Consider the following 16,557-nt stretch of genomic DNA (forward strand, 5'->3'; position numbering starts at 1 on the left):
CCTACCTACCTACCTATTTATCTACTTGTCATTTTTATCTCTGACTCCTCAGAGAGGCACTCTTGCTCAGATGGCTAAGCATCAAACAGAAAATCCTGTTATTAAATCTGACTTTGATTCACATGGGAACATCAACAGAGCAAGTCATATTAACTCTTCTCATTGAACAGGAAGGGAAAGCAGAGGCTTAAAAAAATCAAATGGTGGGATGTACTCCACTGTGACTGCCAGTAAAATCACACTAGTTGTCTTTAGCTAAAAATGCAATCACAACTGGAATGCTGTTTTGTATTCTACATTGTTTCTCTTTTTTATTCAAGTAATTGTCTCAAATAAAATCTTGATTTCTTCCTATGAACAGAACATCCTAAACAAAATTTTTTTTTTGCTATCACAATACCTTAGATTAAAAAAAAAGTTAAACTTCCATTTCAAATGAGTTGTTTTTCTTTTTGTTTTCATACTTGCATTGTTATTATTCTACCTTTTTCAAACTAGGAGTTTTAAATTATTCTTGTTAAAATGAGTCTAGGGGACTAGTTAAAGAATTTATGGTCTTTCCATACAGTGCAATACTTCATGCAGAAAGAGAATGAGGTGACTGAATCAAGGCATGGGAAGATCCTAACAAATATAGTTCAAAGGAAAACGCAATTTTGAAAAAAAAAAAGATTTGTCTGTTTAGAGACATAGAGGCTGAAATGGGTCTGAATTAACAGCAAACTTTCTTTAGAACAGATGTTGCTACTTCAACTGGCATCTCCTTCCCTGTGAATTATAAAATCACAAATATGCAGCCAATTTGTTCAGGCTCCGAGGAGAATAATTCATTGAGTACCCACCAACCAATGGGTCCAATGGTATGCCAGCCACAGCCCTGACCTCAACATAAAATCTTACTGAAGGAGAATTTATTGAATTTACATGAGACTATAAACACTAAACATATTTGATAGGGGAGGAATTACAATAAATTTGTGAAGGATAAAGCATCAAGAAAAAGGCAGAATTTCCACTGGATATTAAATAAAGAAGAGGTTCAGGCCAGGCAGAGAAGAGACAAAGGCCTCAGAAACATTCTCCCAAGCACAGAATGTTGTTAAGACCAAACAACAGGGGAAGATCCAACCCCTAATTGTTTTCCCACTTGATTATTATATGGTAGGCTCTAGACATATAAGTAGCAACTTATTTTTACATATAACCTTAATTTCCTACATCAAAATCTAAAAACTACCCTAAAATTTATGAAGACAACACAAATGCTCTCAGAGTAAATATCAAATCTTTTGGCCAAGATAACATGGAGAAAACTAGAAGGGAAGTAACTCATCCTGAAAATCTTATCTGATCAACCGAGGTATTTGCATCTGAAACAGCACAATTTAACTTCAAGTGACTATGAACAAGGATGCAATTAATTTGCTGTGCAAGCCTGAGGAACCATGATAACTCACACAACCTTCTTTTACTTTTAGCCAATTATCTCAGTATACAAGTTACAAAGTCAGAGGAAATGACAGGTGAGCACAAGGTGACACAGTTACAAGTCATTCTGTTCTGCTTCAATTCTACTGGCAATATTTTCATTATCAGCTATATTGTGTTTGGTGAAAGATAAGAACTATCACTGATATCTGAAAAAACATGGTATGATAATCTGGAGCAAATAAGATACTGAACATTAGCAAACATGGTATCAAATAAGACACTCCCGCCCTTCTCCCATTCTCACCACCCCCCTTTCCCACTGGGTAGGATCTGCAGGTTCTATTCATTTCTGTAACTACAGTGCCAGCTTCCCAATTTACTCAATACTTGTTGAATAAACTGAAGAAAAACTCTGAAAATGAGCAATTGTACACTTTAATTTCTAGAGGAATAGTCAATATGACTGAGTTTATGTACATTTACAAGTTCCTCCATTGCTTAAGTGTACAAAATAACAACAAAACCAGAAAAAAAAAATGAACAAACAAGAACAACCTCCACAATACCTCTTTCAGTGTCAGTAAATGCCCCGAAGGACATGAAAGACACAAAAAAGTAAATGTATAACTGAGCTTAAACACAAAAATGTAGAACTTAAGTAAAATTACTAAAACAAATTTACTGTGCAATAATTCATTCTGGCACTTTAAGGAATTCCTGGGACTTGTCCAAGGATTAATAAGAAAGCTCCTGTCAACAAGCTTAACACCTCACTAACTAATGAACTGTGAAATCGCATAAATGATCCTTTGAGTTACTAATGATTGACTTGGGGGTAAGGCTGCATTACTGAGTAACTTCTCCTAAGTTAACTAAAAATTCAAAGCATTTATAAAAGCATTATAAAATCTCTAACCTTTCATGATTTAATAAATCCATACAATCATTATCACTTGCTCTAAGGCATAAACTAAAATCTCACATAATTCTTCCTATGGCCCTTTTAAGCTCTAACATAACAGAATTTTCCAAGACCTCTTTTTCGCTTCTACTCTTGGCTTCCCGCAGCCTCTTTTCTATAAAGCAACTGAAGTGATATATTTTTTAGAACACCAAACAGTCCTTATGACTCCCTGAATCAAGTCTCTCAGCAGCTTCCCATTACCCTTTGAAGCAAACCCAGTTGACGTAGCCTACAAGGTCCTACATAACCCACCCTACTCTCCTCCTGACCCTCATCTTTCACGACCCCTGCTGGGCTCTGCTACCTCCACCTTGTCTATTCTATGCCAAGACTATTCCAGCCTCAGGGACTTTGCACTGGTCATTTCTTTGCCTGAAATATTCCTCCCATGGCTGGGCAGGTGGGTGTAAGCTCAAATACCACCTCCTTACAGAGGACCCTGACCACCCTAGTAAAAGCAGACCCAGCCACCCTGATCACCGTCTGTCATATCCCTCATTTTATGTTAAATTTTTTATATCTTGCATGTCTTCCTTAAAATGCTCATGCTTTCTTGTACTTTCTTGAATATATGGAGTGTATTTTAAATAGCTATCTCTTGTCTAATTCTATTATCTGTGTCATTTCTGGGTCTGCTTCTACTAATTGGTTTTTCTCCTTGTTATGGGTAAAATTTTCCTCCTTCTTTGCATGCTTGGTAGTGTTTGAACAGATGTCAGACATTGTCGATTTTATTTTAATTTAAATCACCTATAAGTTTTTCGGGCTTTGTTCTGGGCTGCAGTTAATTTACCTGAAAGAAGTTTGACCTTTTTAAGTTTTGTTAGGTGGGTCCAGAGCAGCCTTTATTTTAGGGCTAATTTGGCTCCATGACTGAGACAATCCCCTTGCAAAGACTCTTCTTGATGCCCCGTGTATTATGAGCTTTCTACTCTGGCTGTTGGGAATGTAAACTGTTCCCAGCCCTTTGTTAGACTCAGAACTGTTTTACCTTCTCCTTTCTGGTGGTTTTTCTGCTTCCAGCCAAGAAGGAGTAAGAGAGACTGGATTTACCCTCCCCTCTTAAGCAACCACAAAACTGAGCAATGTATATTAAATAAGCATTTCCAGACTTTGGACATGAGGCAGAAGAGCACAGCAATCTCTGAGAGAATGAAAACAAAACAAGCCCTACAATTTCCCCAGCTTGCTGCATGGAGAGTTTTCAAGCCTTAGTGCAGGGAGGAAAGAGCCCAGGCAGAGTCCATCGATCCTGAGATGAGGAGACAGTTGGGCAGCTTGGGGAGGCCAAGGCAGCTAGAATTCACAGGGCAGAGTACTGGAGAGGACAGAACTACTGGAGAAGAGTGTATAAATTTCAGAGATCTGCAGAAGGGTCTCCTCATTTTATTTTCCTCTCAGAACTTACTATCTCATATTATTCTAATTATTTGTGTATTTACTTGTTATTTATTTCCCCGTGATACTAAGTCCTTACCTGTCTCATTTCCTACCTAGAACAATGTCTGGCACATAGTAGGTACTTAGTAAAGTATCTACTGAATAAATAAATGGACAAATTTTTGTTTGCTTGGATCACTCTCTAGTCCCAGTGCTTAGAAGAGTGCTTGACACATAGTAGGGGTTCAATTAATATCTGTTGAAGGAATAAATGAAAGAATGAGAAAAACAAGATGGTACCTACCAAAATGGAAGGTATGTTCTAAATCTGTGGATCTTGGTAATCAGAGAATATTATTTCATTATTAAAGCAGGTTTATATCCATATGCATAGCCCAAAAAGGGCTATGCTGTTTTTGGCTGTTAATTTTCACTTATCATGACCATGTTTGAGAGGCCATTCACCAGGCATATCAATAAATCAAATGAAATGAATGTTGCCAAATTAAAACTGTGCCTATTTGTCATTAACTGAGAGTCCACAGCAGAAATGTGAATCTGAACCTTTACTTAAAGTCCCATTTTCTCCAAGAAGGCCGCAGTCAATAAACACATTATGGACTATTTCCCTAAACTCCAAAGAGCACTCTCATGTCTACATACCTGTTTCAACAAAACATACACATATCATTTTGAAAACAATTCAGAAAATATTTACTGTGCACCTCTTGGCAGCTGGCCATCTGGCTTGTCTTGCCTGATCTTGATGTTTATTTTATTTAAAACTTTGTACTTAGGTAAGCATTTACTTTTAAAGAATTGCAGGTAACTCTCAAAATAATAGGATGATGGTAGCAGTGCTCTATTCATTTCCCAGCCATTCTAGAGAAATGGGAGTTGGAAGGTATCATATATCTCTAGGCTCCTGGAATTAAAATCTAAGAAACATCAGTTCAAGCATCCAATTTGGGTTTCTGAGAAGTACAACTAACTAATGTACTTTTTACAATTCCAGCTTCTTTTAAAATAAACATTTGATACAATTTGCATTTTCTAGTCATAAATAAATATTTATAACAATGAAGATTCCCATCATATGGAAGATCATTTTAAAGAGACACTTTCAAAGGGTTACATAAGGATTTAACCTGGAAGGATGTTAGTAATTCAGGCCCGAACACAATTCCCAAGTAAAATACAGACTCATATTCATCTACAGTGAATCACTCACCTTTTCTCGTTGGTCAAGTATATGTGACACCGTTGCTATCATACAGACCAATATCTGCAAGATCTTTGGTAAGTATGCACTGATCAGATGACTAATGTTCTTCAATACTATTTCAAGGCTATTTAAGATACCATGCTGACGGCCCAAAGGAAGAACTTTAGACAAATCCAAATCTTTTACGGCTTCAATGACTGCAGAATGGCACTCTCCTAGTGAACAAATAGGAAGAGATTCATGCAAAGTGAAACATTAGTTTGTTACTACTTATAATTACAGCTTTCTTTCAATTTCCCTCAATAATACAGTATTTTCTATTTTTACAATAGAAATCAAAATCCTTTTGATTCTTAACAAATATTCAATGAGCTAGGTTAGGCAGGTTTTACTACTGCTACTTTATAGATGAGGAAACTGAAGAATAAAGGAGAGTAAGAAACCTGTGACAGAACAAAGTCCCTAAACCCAATTCTCACCCAAGTTTTTAAAACACAATTCCTGAAAGCCCAAGTTACTAAAAGACTTTTATTCCACTAGCAAGTTTCCATACATCTTTCTTATTCTCGGCTTTCCCTGAGCTACACTGAGTTCAGCAGATTAACAGAAAATGCCTTGCTGCATTAGAAACTCCTTGTAGGTTGAGAATTGCATGTTCTATTTCTTTTATAGCCCCTGATTAATAGAAAGATTAGTCCCTTGTAAACAGCTGCTATCATATTGATTTCAGAATTTACTTAAAAGATTTGAATTGTTATTGCTTGAGCAATAACTAACTTCAAACCATCTGACATGAGATCATGAGCTTACTGATTCGTATACCTAAACAGTCCATCCATAAGAATATCATTTGTATCTACGCTCCTGCAAAAGGAGCTACATGCTGAATGAAAACTTTTATGTATAGCTGAAGGTGGTATTACCATGGAAAAAATACAAAAAAAATGCAACATACTACCCTATAAGTAAATATCTACGTTTGGCTAAAGCAAAGCAATTGTGGGACTGGAGCAGAAAGGTCTGGGTTTGCATCCCAACTCTACCATTTTCCAGTTGAATGGCCATGGGCAAAATATTTACCTTTCTAAGTCTCAGTTTCTTCATTTGTAAAATGGGGACAAACAAGTAACGATAGTTCATGTGGCTCTTTTAAGAATCAACTGAGGTATCTGTAAAGGGGCCTGTGTCTGGTATAAAATAAGCACTCAATAAAGGTTAACCATTATTATTACTAATAATTACTAACACTGCATACCAGAGAACATTCCACAGGGCATTTAGCTCATTATATACACTAGAGCATCTACTTTGTCCTGACTGCGAGGTTGAGGACAGACATTGTAAATACTCATTTTTCTATTTTCTACCTAGCAGAGTATCTGGGGCACGGGAGGTATTCAACAAATCATTACTCAATAGATGAATTACTCAGTGAACAAACATATGCCAAGACAATTAAGATTAATTCTGTAGCATGCTTTGAATTTCTTAGAAGAAACCTATTCTTCGTATATGGATAAATATTTACTATTTTTCAACTGGCCTAAATGTATAACAAAAAAATACACATTTCCTAATCAAGGGCTTACTATCACAAGGATGCTGACCCAGGGTCAATTGTGAGCTTCACCTAATAGAATCAAACTTTAAATGAACTGCACCTTAGCAAAAAGACCACAATCAAGGTTGGGAGGAACAACTCTGTTAGGAAGATGCCCAGGAGCATGAGAAACCTAGCTTGAGATGCTGGAAGTCTACCCCAGACAACAGGTATTTGGAGTGGGAAGCAGTTGGTAGCTACCCTTCTGGAAGTGCTTCACAGGTTCAAATAGCAGGTCTAAGAATATCTGGATCTCCTCAGGCTGGGTCCCAGCAAGGAACCGCAGAACAATGGCCGTGCGGGTGCCTGAAGCAGATTTCCCCTGAGTTTTACTCCCTGTCTTATTCTTCATTCGCCCATACAAAATTCTGAAAAAGTAAAAAAAAAAAAAAAATTTGTTTGCACATTAATTCTAAAACAGAACACTAATGGTTTTGTTTTCTGCAAAGGCTAGAAGAGCAACTCAACAGATTTAAAAGGATATATTATAAAATAAGAAAAAATAAAAACAGAAATTAGATGTTTGACACAGACTCTTAGAAAAACAACAAAACAGGGTTAAGGGAAGCAGAAAGAAGAAAATAATAGACAAAGTCCAGAAGGTGGTTCTTTGTGCGAGAAAAAGCAATAAAATAAGCAAGTCAAAGGTAAATCTAATAAAGGAAAAATGAAAATGAGAATAAAACTATTAAAAGGAAATAACAGAATACAACTATCAGCAAAATAAGGAAACTAAAAAGATTTTGATTAAATAGCTAATTTTCTGGTAAAAACTAATAAATAAGCAAAAGAAACTTAAGAAATCCTGAATAGACCAACAATCATTGGAACACGTGAAGCTCATTTAGTTTTACAGATAAATCTTTAAAATTTTCAATAAAAAAATAATTTCCATGCTATAGTTTTATAGCAGACAGAAAGAAGGAAAACAGTCCCTTTACATTTGTGAAGGTGGTATGACTGTGACATTGACATGGGTTAATGAACAAAAATAAAACTACATACCAATCTTGCTTAAATATAAAACACAACATTTCTAAATACAATATCCAGTGCTGCATTAAAACCAAATAAAGATTATCACAGGAAATGCAAGAGTCATTAGTGAAATCTATTAGATTAGTGATACAGATCAATGGCTCAGTATAAAGTTAATATGATCATTTTAATACTGGCTCAGTATGCATTCCAATAAAATTCAAAATTCTAAATAACCTAATAAAACAATCTACTTTCTTAATATAATAAAACTTATTGACTTAACATTCAAAATTCAAAGACAGTGGTTTTCAAATTTCTTGATATTAAGACCCCTTTAGACTCTTAAAAATTATTGAGATCACCAAAGAGCTTTTGTGTATGTGAGTTTTACCTACTGGTAGTTACTGTATTAGAAATTAAAACTAAAGAGATTAAAAAAAATTGTTGTATTAGTTTATTTAAAAAAATAATAAACTTACTACATTTTAACATAAATAACATATTTTAATAAAAAATTACAGTTCTGACCCCCCAACGCCAAAAATTAGTGAGACTAAGTACTATTGTTTTATTTATTTTTTTGTCTGGGTTAGTAGAAAATAACTGAATCCTCATATCTGCTCCTGCATTCAATCGATTGCAATATCTTGGGATAGAAGAAAATCTAACCTCACACAGATGAGCTGGAGAAGGGAGAAATATTTTTAAAACTTTCAGATAACTGTGGATCTTCCATTTTGATACTACACCAAACCTCAACAAGTGGTAGTTTATTAAAGGCTAGCTGCAATGTGGAATCTAAAACCCTACCAACAAACTTTGTGAACTCTGTTACATTAAAATCCATGCCTAGCTTGCACTTTGAATGGGTCTTTTACTCTTACCTGGTTCTGTAACACACATAAGCTATTCAAAAAACATTAGTTTACTGAGTTATGTAGAGATGCCAAATGCTGACATATTTCACTGTAAACCAGAAAAAGAAATATGTTTATTAACACTTGTTAATATCACTACCCATCTCATCAGAAAAGTCTTTAAGCTGTCAAGTTCACAGGAGGAGATAAAAGTTTTCCAAAATCCTAATTTTCACTTGAATGCTAGAATTTAGTCACTGGGAACAAACGCTGTCAGTTGTTTTCCTTGAAGTGGCAGGCTCACTGCATTCATGTTCAAGAAAATGCCTGTGAAATACTCAAGTTTGAAAAAAATCATAGTCCATCTTTCAAATGAAAATGGTGCTCCGTGAAAAAAAGTGGCTAGGTCAGCTTGAAACTCAAACACTCACAGAAGTGCCATTCCTTGAGATAAACCAGTGTATAGCAGAAGTACTGTATGCAGACTTCTCACTTTGTCATAGGGAATAGTAAAAAGACATCTACCCAAGAGTCGAGAGCCATCAAGGACATTAAGCGAAACTAGCTTTTCAAAAAATATTCCAAGTATGTGGCAATGAAGACTTACTAGCACAGTTGGGTGCCACTGTACTGATTCATGCTAAGGTGGCAAGAGTTTTACTCACCTTTGCTTATGCCTTGTTGGTACAAATGTCAACACAGTGAAAAAAATAATGTGTTAGCAGTATTATGAAAATTTTTGACTTGATGGACCTCCTGAAAGCGTCTCAGGGACCTCCCCACCAAGAACAAGCAGACCACACTTGAATATTGGCTGCTCTAGAGGCATTATTGTTCAATCCAGTAACAAGACCAAGATAACAACTACCACTACCACCACAGCTATTTCTTCTAGGCTATGTAGGCAATGGGTAGATCAACAGACCAAAAAAAGTAGTTTACGTCATAAAAGAGAACATAAAATTAATTCAACCACTATGTATTGAGGGCCATGGAGTTTACCTTTAGCAGGAACAATAAGAAAGAGACCATGGTGGATGATGAGCCTTGTAAGAAAAATAAAATGAGGTAAGGGACTAGAGAGTGAGTAGGGAAGCTGTGATGTCATATAAAGAAGTCAAGGATGGCATCTCTGATAATGGTCATTTCAGATGAGACCAAATGAAGAAGAGTTAGCAGTCATGCACTCTGAGCAGAGGGACAAGCAAGTCCGAAGAACCTCAAGTGGGTTCGGAGGGAGGGCGAAAATAGGAAGAGATATGGTTAGAGAAGTACTCTGGGGCTACCATATCAGGTCCAGAAGGGAGTGGTAAGAACTTTCTATTTTATTCTGAGTAAAATGGGATGTCAAAGTGTTTTTTAAACACAATCTGATGACTGCTGTTCACTATTACGATTATTTTTGATGTAGAAAATGCAAGAAAACTCAACAAAGAATATTATAACTAATAAAGTTTTCTCATGTGGATGGCTAAATAATTAACACAAAGCCAAAGCTCAAATATATCATAATCGGTTATGTAGCAAAAAATAAGTTAGAAAATAGTTACATCTACAACAGCAAAATGTAGGAATAAAATAAAAAGCCAAGGAAACTAAAAGACTTTACTGAGACTACAAAAAAGGAAAGATTTGAATAACTGAAGGAACATACTGATGTCATCTCTTCCCAAATAGAACAGTGGGATTTTTTTGGCAGAACCTGAATAAATGTTCTAAAGTTCATCTGAATTCTAGAAAACCCAAAATATATCGGAAAGAAAGGGATAATAAAATGATTTCTTGTGATAAAAACACTAGAATGAATTTAAGCTCTTTATTAATATTAATATTATGTTATTACTATTATAAATAAACCAGTGTGGAATTGGAACAGGACAGATTAATAAAAAAGCATCAAAAACCCACAGACACAATTATACACGAATACTTAGTGCATATTAAAAGTGGCTCTCAAATCAGTGGAAAAAAAGTTGAGATTTTTTTTTTTGATTAAATGGTTCTGAGTCAATTGGGTAATTATTTAGAAAAAAATTAGGTTATTTCATTTCATACATCAAAATAAATTCCAGCTGAATAAAATAGTCAAATTAAAACATAAAGAATGAGAAGAGACAGGAATACCATTTAACAGTTTTTAGAAAATAAAAATTCTTTTTTTTTTTAAAGATGACCGGTAAGGGGTTCTTAACCCTTGACTTGGTGTTGTCAGCACTGTGCTCACTCAGTGAGCTAACCGCCATCCCTATATAGGATCTGAACCCATGGCCTTGGTGTTGTCAGCACTGCACTCTCCCGAGCGAGCCACGGGCCGGCCCAGAAAATAAAAATTCTTAAAGACATAAAAGACAGTTCATAAGAAACACAAACAACCAATAATCTTTTGAACAGTTAATCTTAACTAATATTCGAAAAAATGTAAAGTTATACATGACAACATTCTTCACCAACAAATTAGGAAAAATTAAAACAAAATAAATAATAAAAAAAAGGAACACCACATAGTGTTGGAATAATGTGGGGAAAGAGGCATTTTACGATTGGGAAGAATGTAATGTGGTTCAAACTTCTTGAAGTTAACCAGATAATTTGCATTAGAAATTGTAAAATGTCTGTATTTCTTGCTTTTAGAAATCTATTCTAAGGAAATCATCAGAGATTAGGTCAAAGGTTCATATAGAAAAGTAGAACTCTGTAGAAAAGAAGAAAGACAGTTCTGGACAGCAATTTGGTAATGTTCATCAATTTTCCTATCAAAAATCTATCGTAATAAAATAATCAAATAAAGATGCACAGATATTCAATATAAGATTAGCTATTTTTTGAAAAACAAAACAAACAACAAAAACTAGAGGCAAGCAAAATGCTCAACAAAGGGGGCTTGCTTAAGTAAATTATGGCATATCTATATGACAAATAATCATATTTTGAAACGTTTCATGATGCAAAAAAATTTTGGTAATATATTTTGTTAAGTGAAAAAAGGTTATAAAATATTTTACGCAATATGATCACAATTTCCTTGTAAAAAACTATGTGTGCGTATTCAGATGGTTTTTGGTAGCTTGTATTTACTGTGGACTTCGTATAACCACTTGCTTTTTACTTTCAGAGATTTAAAATATGTTATTAACATTGTTGATGTTTACTATTTGCTATTGTTTTTGACAGATCATAAAGTTAACAGTGGTTATTTTTGAGTGTCTGGATAAGGTGATTTCTACTTTCCATTTTTTACTATTTCTGTAATCCACCAATAACTGTGATTTTACATATTCACTCATTCATTCACATATTTTTATGTCCATTATAGCACTCTTAATGCTGGCTATAAGTGGAGTCAACCAGAGCCATCAGATCAAAGTTAGCAGAGGCCCCAGAACACATCTGATCCAGCTCCTGTGGGGGCAACTGAAGCTCAATGAATCTAAAATACTTGCCCCAACTTCTACTACTACATAGTAACAGGGCTGGACGACAAGCAAAGGTCTGTTAAATCCTAGTCTTGTGATCTCTGCAATTCCCATCATTCCAGAGCTGGTAGGCTAAATGATCCAAGTTTCATTTTTCATTATACTCAGCATATATGATTTTTGCATTATTTATGAATCTTGTGTTCCACTACTCATAATTAAAAGAATGGTAATGTCATCAAATACTACACTATTTATACACTGGGATAAATTATTTCTCCTATATCTCAACAGTAAAACTTAGGAAAACACTGGATTTAATTTGACCATAATTATTAAAATCATATCACGGTAACATCTCTCCATGTTAGGAACAAAATATTCTAAATTAGTCCTTATAACAATTTGACTTCCCCAAAAGGTCCAATTAAAAAAACAAATAAACAAACAAACAAAATCAAAAAGAAAACACAAAATAAAATATTCCACTACAACTCCTGAAGGAATCATAATTAATAATAATCACAATTGTGTTTGTGACTAACTTTTTAAAAAATCGATTTTTAAACAGTATAAATACCTCATCAGAATAGGAAACAGATCTGCTCGGTGAGCTGTTTTCACTATAGTATTATCTTCAGAAATACTGAAATGCACTATCTCTTCCTTAAAGCTTCTGTCTTCAAGCAACCTTTGTAAGTTTTCCCTTGAAAAATAGAATGTAGCATAAATCATCACTTAATCAACAGTACTTTTTAAAAATATAAGAATAGAATAATATGTACATAGAGTAATAGCATAACTAAAATATGATATTATATAGTTTATACTGGGGTTTACATCCATAAAGGAAAATCCTCACTATTTTCCAAACTGACAGGTTTTCAAATTTCAAAAGGTAAAATGAATTAGAAGGGATTAGATTTAGTCAAAAATTCAGGTGTGTTAAAGAGCATGATACAAAAGTTTCCTTAGGTTCTTAAAGTGACTGTGATTCCCTAAGTAACCACCAAGAATTTATGGCATTATAAGAGGGTACTTCACAAAGTTAGTGGAAAAACGGAATTAAAAAATAATACAAATCTTTCCAAGAACTTTTTGAAGTACCCTTGTACTAGCAAGGAGAGAAATGATATAACCTTCACAAAACATATTTCAAATTAATATTCACTTTTCTACTTTATTATCTATGGAAAACAACTCTTAAGAAATATATTTCCAGTTTTCGCTTCTTGCCTGGAAATAGCATTATGATTACCTTAGAAAAGAGGGAAATTTCTCAGACCTTCAGAAATTATCTTAGAAGGGGCTCTTACACAGAAAGATAAAAATCAGCCAAAGAAAAAGTTACTCTAGCTTCAAGTAACTTACCTGTAAGGTAGAATATGAGGATGTTTATAGGTCATTATGCAATCCAAGGTTATTTTTTGCACTGTTTGATCTTGGTGTAGCAACAACTAAGAATGATATTTTATAGAAAAAAATTAAGAAGTCACATATACATATACCACAGGATAGCAATTTACTTGGGTTAATTTGCTAAGTTAGATTTCCTAAAGTCTAACTCTTTAGACAAAGGTTAAAGCTGATTCCTAACAACAGTCAGGAATTACATTTTCCTGTAGGTAAAGAATGATGAATAGAACATGTGCAAAGAAAAAATGGAAACAAAACCCTGACGCCTGCCCCCATAGCCGTTAACCTGGGTCTACCAGTGTTTCGGCTGAGGCCAATTCTCTATGTGAATCTAGATTTCAACCAACAGGACTGGTCATGTGATGAGAAAAATCTCTTATACTGAGAAGGTAACAGCAGTCAGTAAGATGCCAGGAAATAAGATTTGGCTCTGAGGCCTCTCTGATATACCGAATTCAGAATTTTGCTTCCTGTGAACGACAGACTTTTGAGCTCTCACTTTAAAAACAAAGTTTATCCAAATCATGGGCAGAACATGGATAAATTCTGCTGAAATGATTTGTTTCATCTAAAAACCATCCGAGTGAAAAAAAAAATTGTTTCCCCAGATTATAAGAATGATACCTAATGCTTACTCTGCCTCTGACGGTTTTTTTTCCTGCAAACTTTTATGGAATTCAGGGTCATACATTGTGACTGCAACAGATTTTTCCAAATATCTGCTTTCACTCAGTCTAACAGATCCTGAAATCCCAGTCCTCCACGAAGGCTGACTTAACTACAAGGGGAAGGTAGACAACAGTTTTTGGTATAATTGCTACTCCCTTTTAAAATCTAACTCCCATAATATAATTCATGCTTTTTACTATTCTCACTGTTAGTAAAGCCGATGAATGTTTAGTCTTCCAAAACAACTGTAAAAACTGAATTAGTACTGTCTAAAATTGTTCTCAAGATAACAGAAAATATTAATAAAAAAATTTATTACCTAAAATGTAGACATGGACCTTATTCAACAAACAATTATTGAAAACTTAAATGTTACTTTGGTAAAGAAAATGATAAGAGAAAAGTTCACAACGAATTATAGTGCCAAGAATTTATTTTACTTACCTGAAGATATAACTCATATAATTTGGATTCTAGATATAGGGCCCGTGGGTTTGAAAATTTAGAGAAAACTTGCAAATGAGCAATTAATTGCCTAAACAAAAACAAAATAGGAGAGTGTTACAGAATCAGAGATTATTTTCTTGAGATTAATTACCCACAACTTTACTCTCTTTGACAAGTACTCCAAACACCTTGCCTACAGTTTCACTGTTGATCATGCAAACAAATTTTAATTATTTGCATTTAGAAAATCATTCTCCAGAAACTCCAAATCTCAGACAGGCCTCTCCCTGAAATTCAGGCTCTCTAACTCAGAAAATTATTAAGGATAATTAGAATGGTTTAAATTAAACCAAACTACAATGGCTTAGAATGGTTTAAATTAAACCAAAATTAGAAAGTAATCAAAACAGTAACAAATCCAAAGTTGAACCCAGATGATTTTTTGCACTTATCCCTTGCATAGGTTCTATGCAGCAAGACCCCAATGGATGCCTGAAACCGTGGCTAATACCGAACTCTGTATATACTGTGTTTTTTCCCGTACATACAGATGTACTGTGGCCTTGACTTCTGCAGTTTGGGATGCAACAGCAAAACCAGCACAGATTTCTTTTTCCTTCTTCAAATTTCATGGATAGAAGATTTGTTCTTACTGTATTCTTAGCAACCTCAGCATATGATTGCTTTTTCTTTCTGTAACTTGAGAACTTTCACATTTTCACTTAAAGGAAGCACTTTATGGCTTCTCTCTGGCATATCTGAATTGCCAGCCTCGCTGCTGTTGCTCTTTGGGGCCATTATTCAGTAAAAGAAGGGTTACCTGATCCCAAGCACTGCAATACAAGAGTGGGGCAACACAAGATTTCATCACGCTACTCAGAAAGGTGTGCCATTTAAAACTTATGAATTGCTTATTTCTGGAATTTTCCAATTTAATATTTTTGGATTGCAGTTGACTGTGGGTAACTAAAACTGTGAAAAGTGAAACTGTGGATAAGAGGGATCCACTAAGATGGCACCAAGAATGTGATTATCAATTTATTCACATTTTCAATGATAGTGTATGGTAGCAATATGCTAGGTTTGGCTAGAAGGGACAGAAAAATTAATTAAGACATGCACCTAATTCTTAGATAGTTTCTGATTTACATGGAAGATCCGTTAAAAATTAATAGCCAATGCAAGGAGTAGCACCATGATAGAGGTATGAATGGCTGTTCTGAAAGTTTGAAGTAGGGTAGGATAACTTTCAGCTTAAAAGACAGGAAAAGCTTCAAAGAAGTAGCATTCAACTGGCAGAAATGAAGCAAGGGTACTATAGAAAGAGGTACTATTAATTAGCAAAGGTCCTGGGGAGAGAAAGGAAGAGGTATGACGGGGTAAATAGCTTACTCACTTATTCCACAAACATGTACCTAGGATTAATCTTTTGCTAGCTATTATGCTGAAGGAAATAAAGAAGAAAATAGCAATCTTTACCCTAGAGGAAGTAATAGGAGATTGAATGTTCAGAGCTGTCAGAAGGTAGAGGAGAAGTAATCACAGTTACATGAAGCCTGGCCATGATCTTTCCTGCCCCTGTACTTTATACACTATTTCAATTAACGGGCAAGTCCTTCCCTGTCCTAGCTGCCTAGTAAACTTTCATCTCTCAGCATCAAAGTTATCTTCTTTGTAAAAAGTCTTCTCTGGATATTTGCAGAATTAAGTAATTCTTTACTATGTTCCAATAATTTCTCTAAAAGTATTTCTCCTATAAAATATTTCATCAGGCATTTGACTGTGACTCCTACATTGCAGAGGCTGTGTACAAATCCTCTCTGTAGCCTAGCACTTAGCAAAAGGCACTCAGTATAGTTGCTGAATGGATGAATTAATAGATGGCTCCTGGGAAATACTCAACAAATGGGCACATCAGATCGAGATCTAAAGTGTTAAAATAACACAGTAGCACCAATCCAGTGAATCTCAGACATCTCAATCCAATCTCCAAGTAAGCTGAAGCAATTTCTGACAGCACGACCACTTCTTTTTTTAGGTTTCTAACAATTTAGATAAAAGAATAACCAAGAGAAGAAGAGTAATACAACAGGCTGGCCAGTTAGCTCACTTGGGAGAACATGATGCTGGTAACACTAAAGTCAAGGGTTCAGATCCCTTTACCAGCCAGCTGC

At 34.9% G+C, this 16,557-nt stretch overlaps 1 protein-coding gene across 2 annotated transcripts in view; it reads right to left on the reverse strand.

The window, feature by feature from the left end:
- Nucleotides 1–16,557, reverse strand: part of UTP20 (UTP20 small subunit processome component) — a 97,346-nt gene that overhangs the window by 40,041 nt on the left and 40,748 nt on the right. For both annotated transcript variants that reach the window (XM_063076343.1, XM_063076342.1), the window contains exons 23-27: nucleotides 14,381–14,471; nucleotides 13,223–13,308; nucleotides 12,432–12,557; nucleotides 6,802–6,968; nucleotides 5,007–5,215 (exon numbers count right to left, since the gene is read on the reverse strand). In XM_063076343.1, coding sequence (XP_062932413.1) covers nucleotides 5,007–5,215; nucleotides 6,802–6,968; nucleotides 12,432–12,557; nucleotides 13,223–13,308; nucleotides 14,381–14,471 — 679 coding nt within the window. The remainder of the gene's footprint in view (nucleotides 1–5,006; nucleotides 5,216–6,801; nucleotides 6,969–12,431; nucleotides 12,558–13,222; nucleotides 13,309–14,380; nucleotides 14,472–16,557) is intronic.

Source organism: Cynocephalus volans, chromosome 12, assembly GCF_027409185.1.
Source record: "Cynocephalus volans isolate mCynVol1 chromosome 12, mCynVol1.pri, whole genome shotgun sequence".
Classification (NCBI taxonomy): domain Eukaryota; kingdom Metazoa; phylum Chordata; class Mammalia; order Dermoptera; family Cynocephalidae; genus Cynocephalus; species Cynocephalus volans.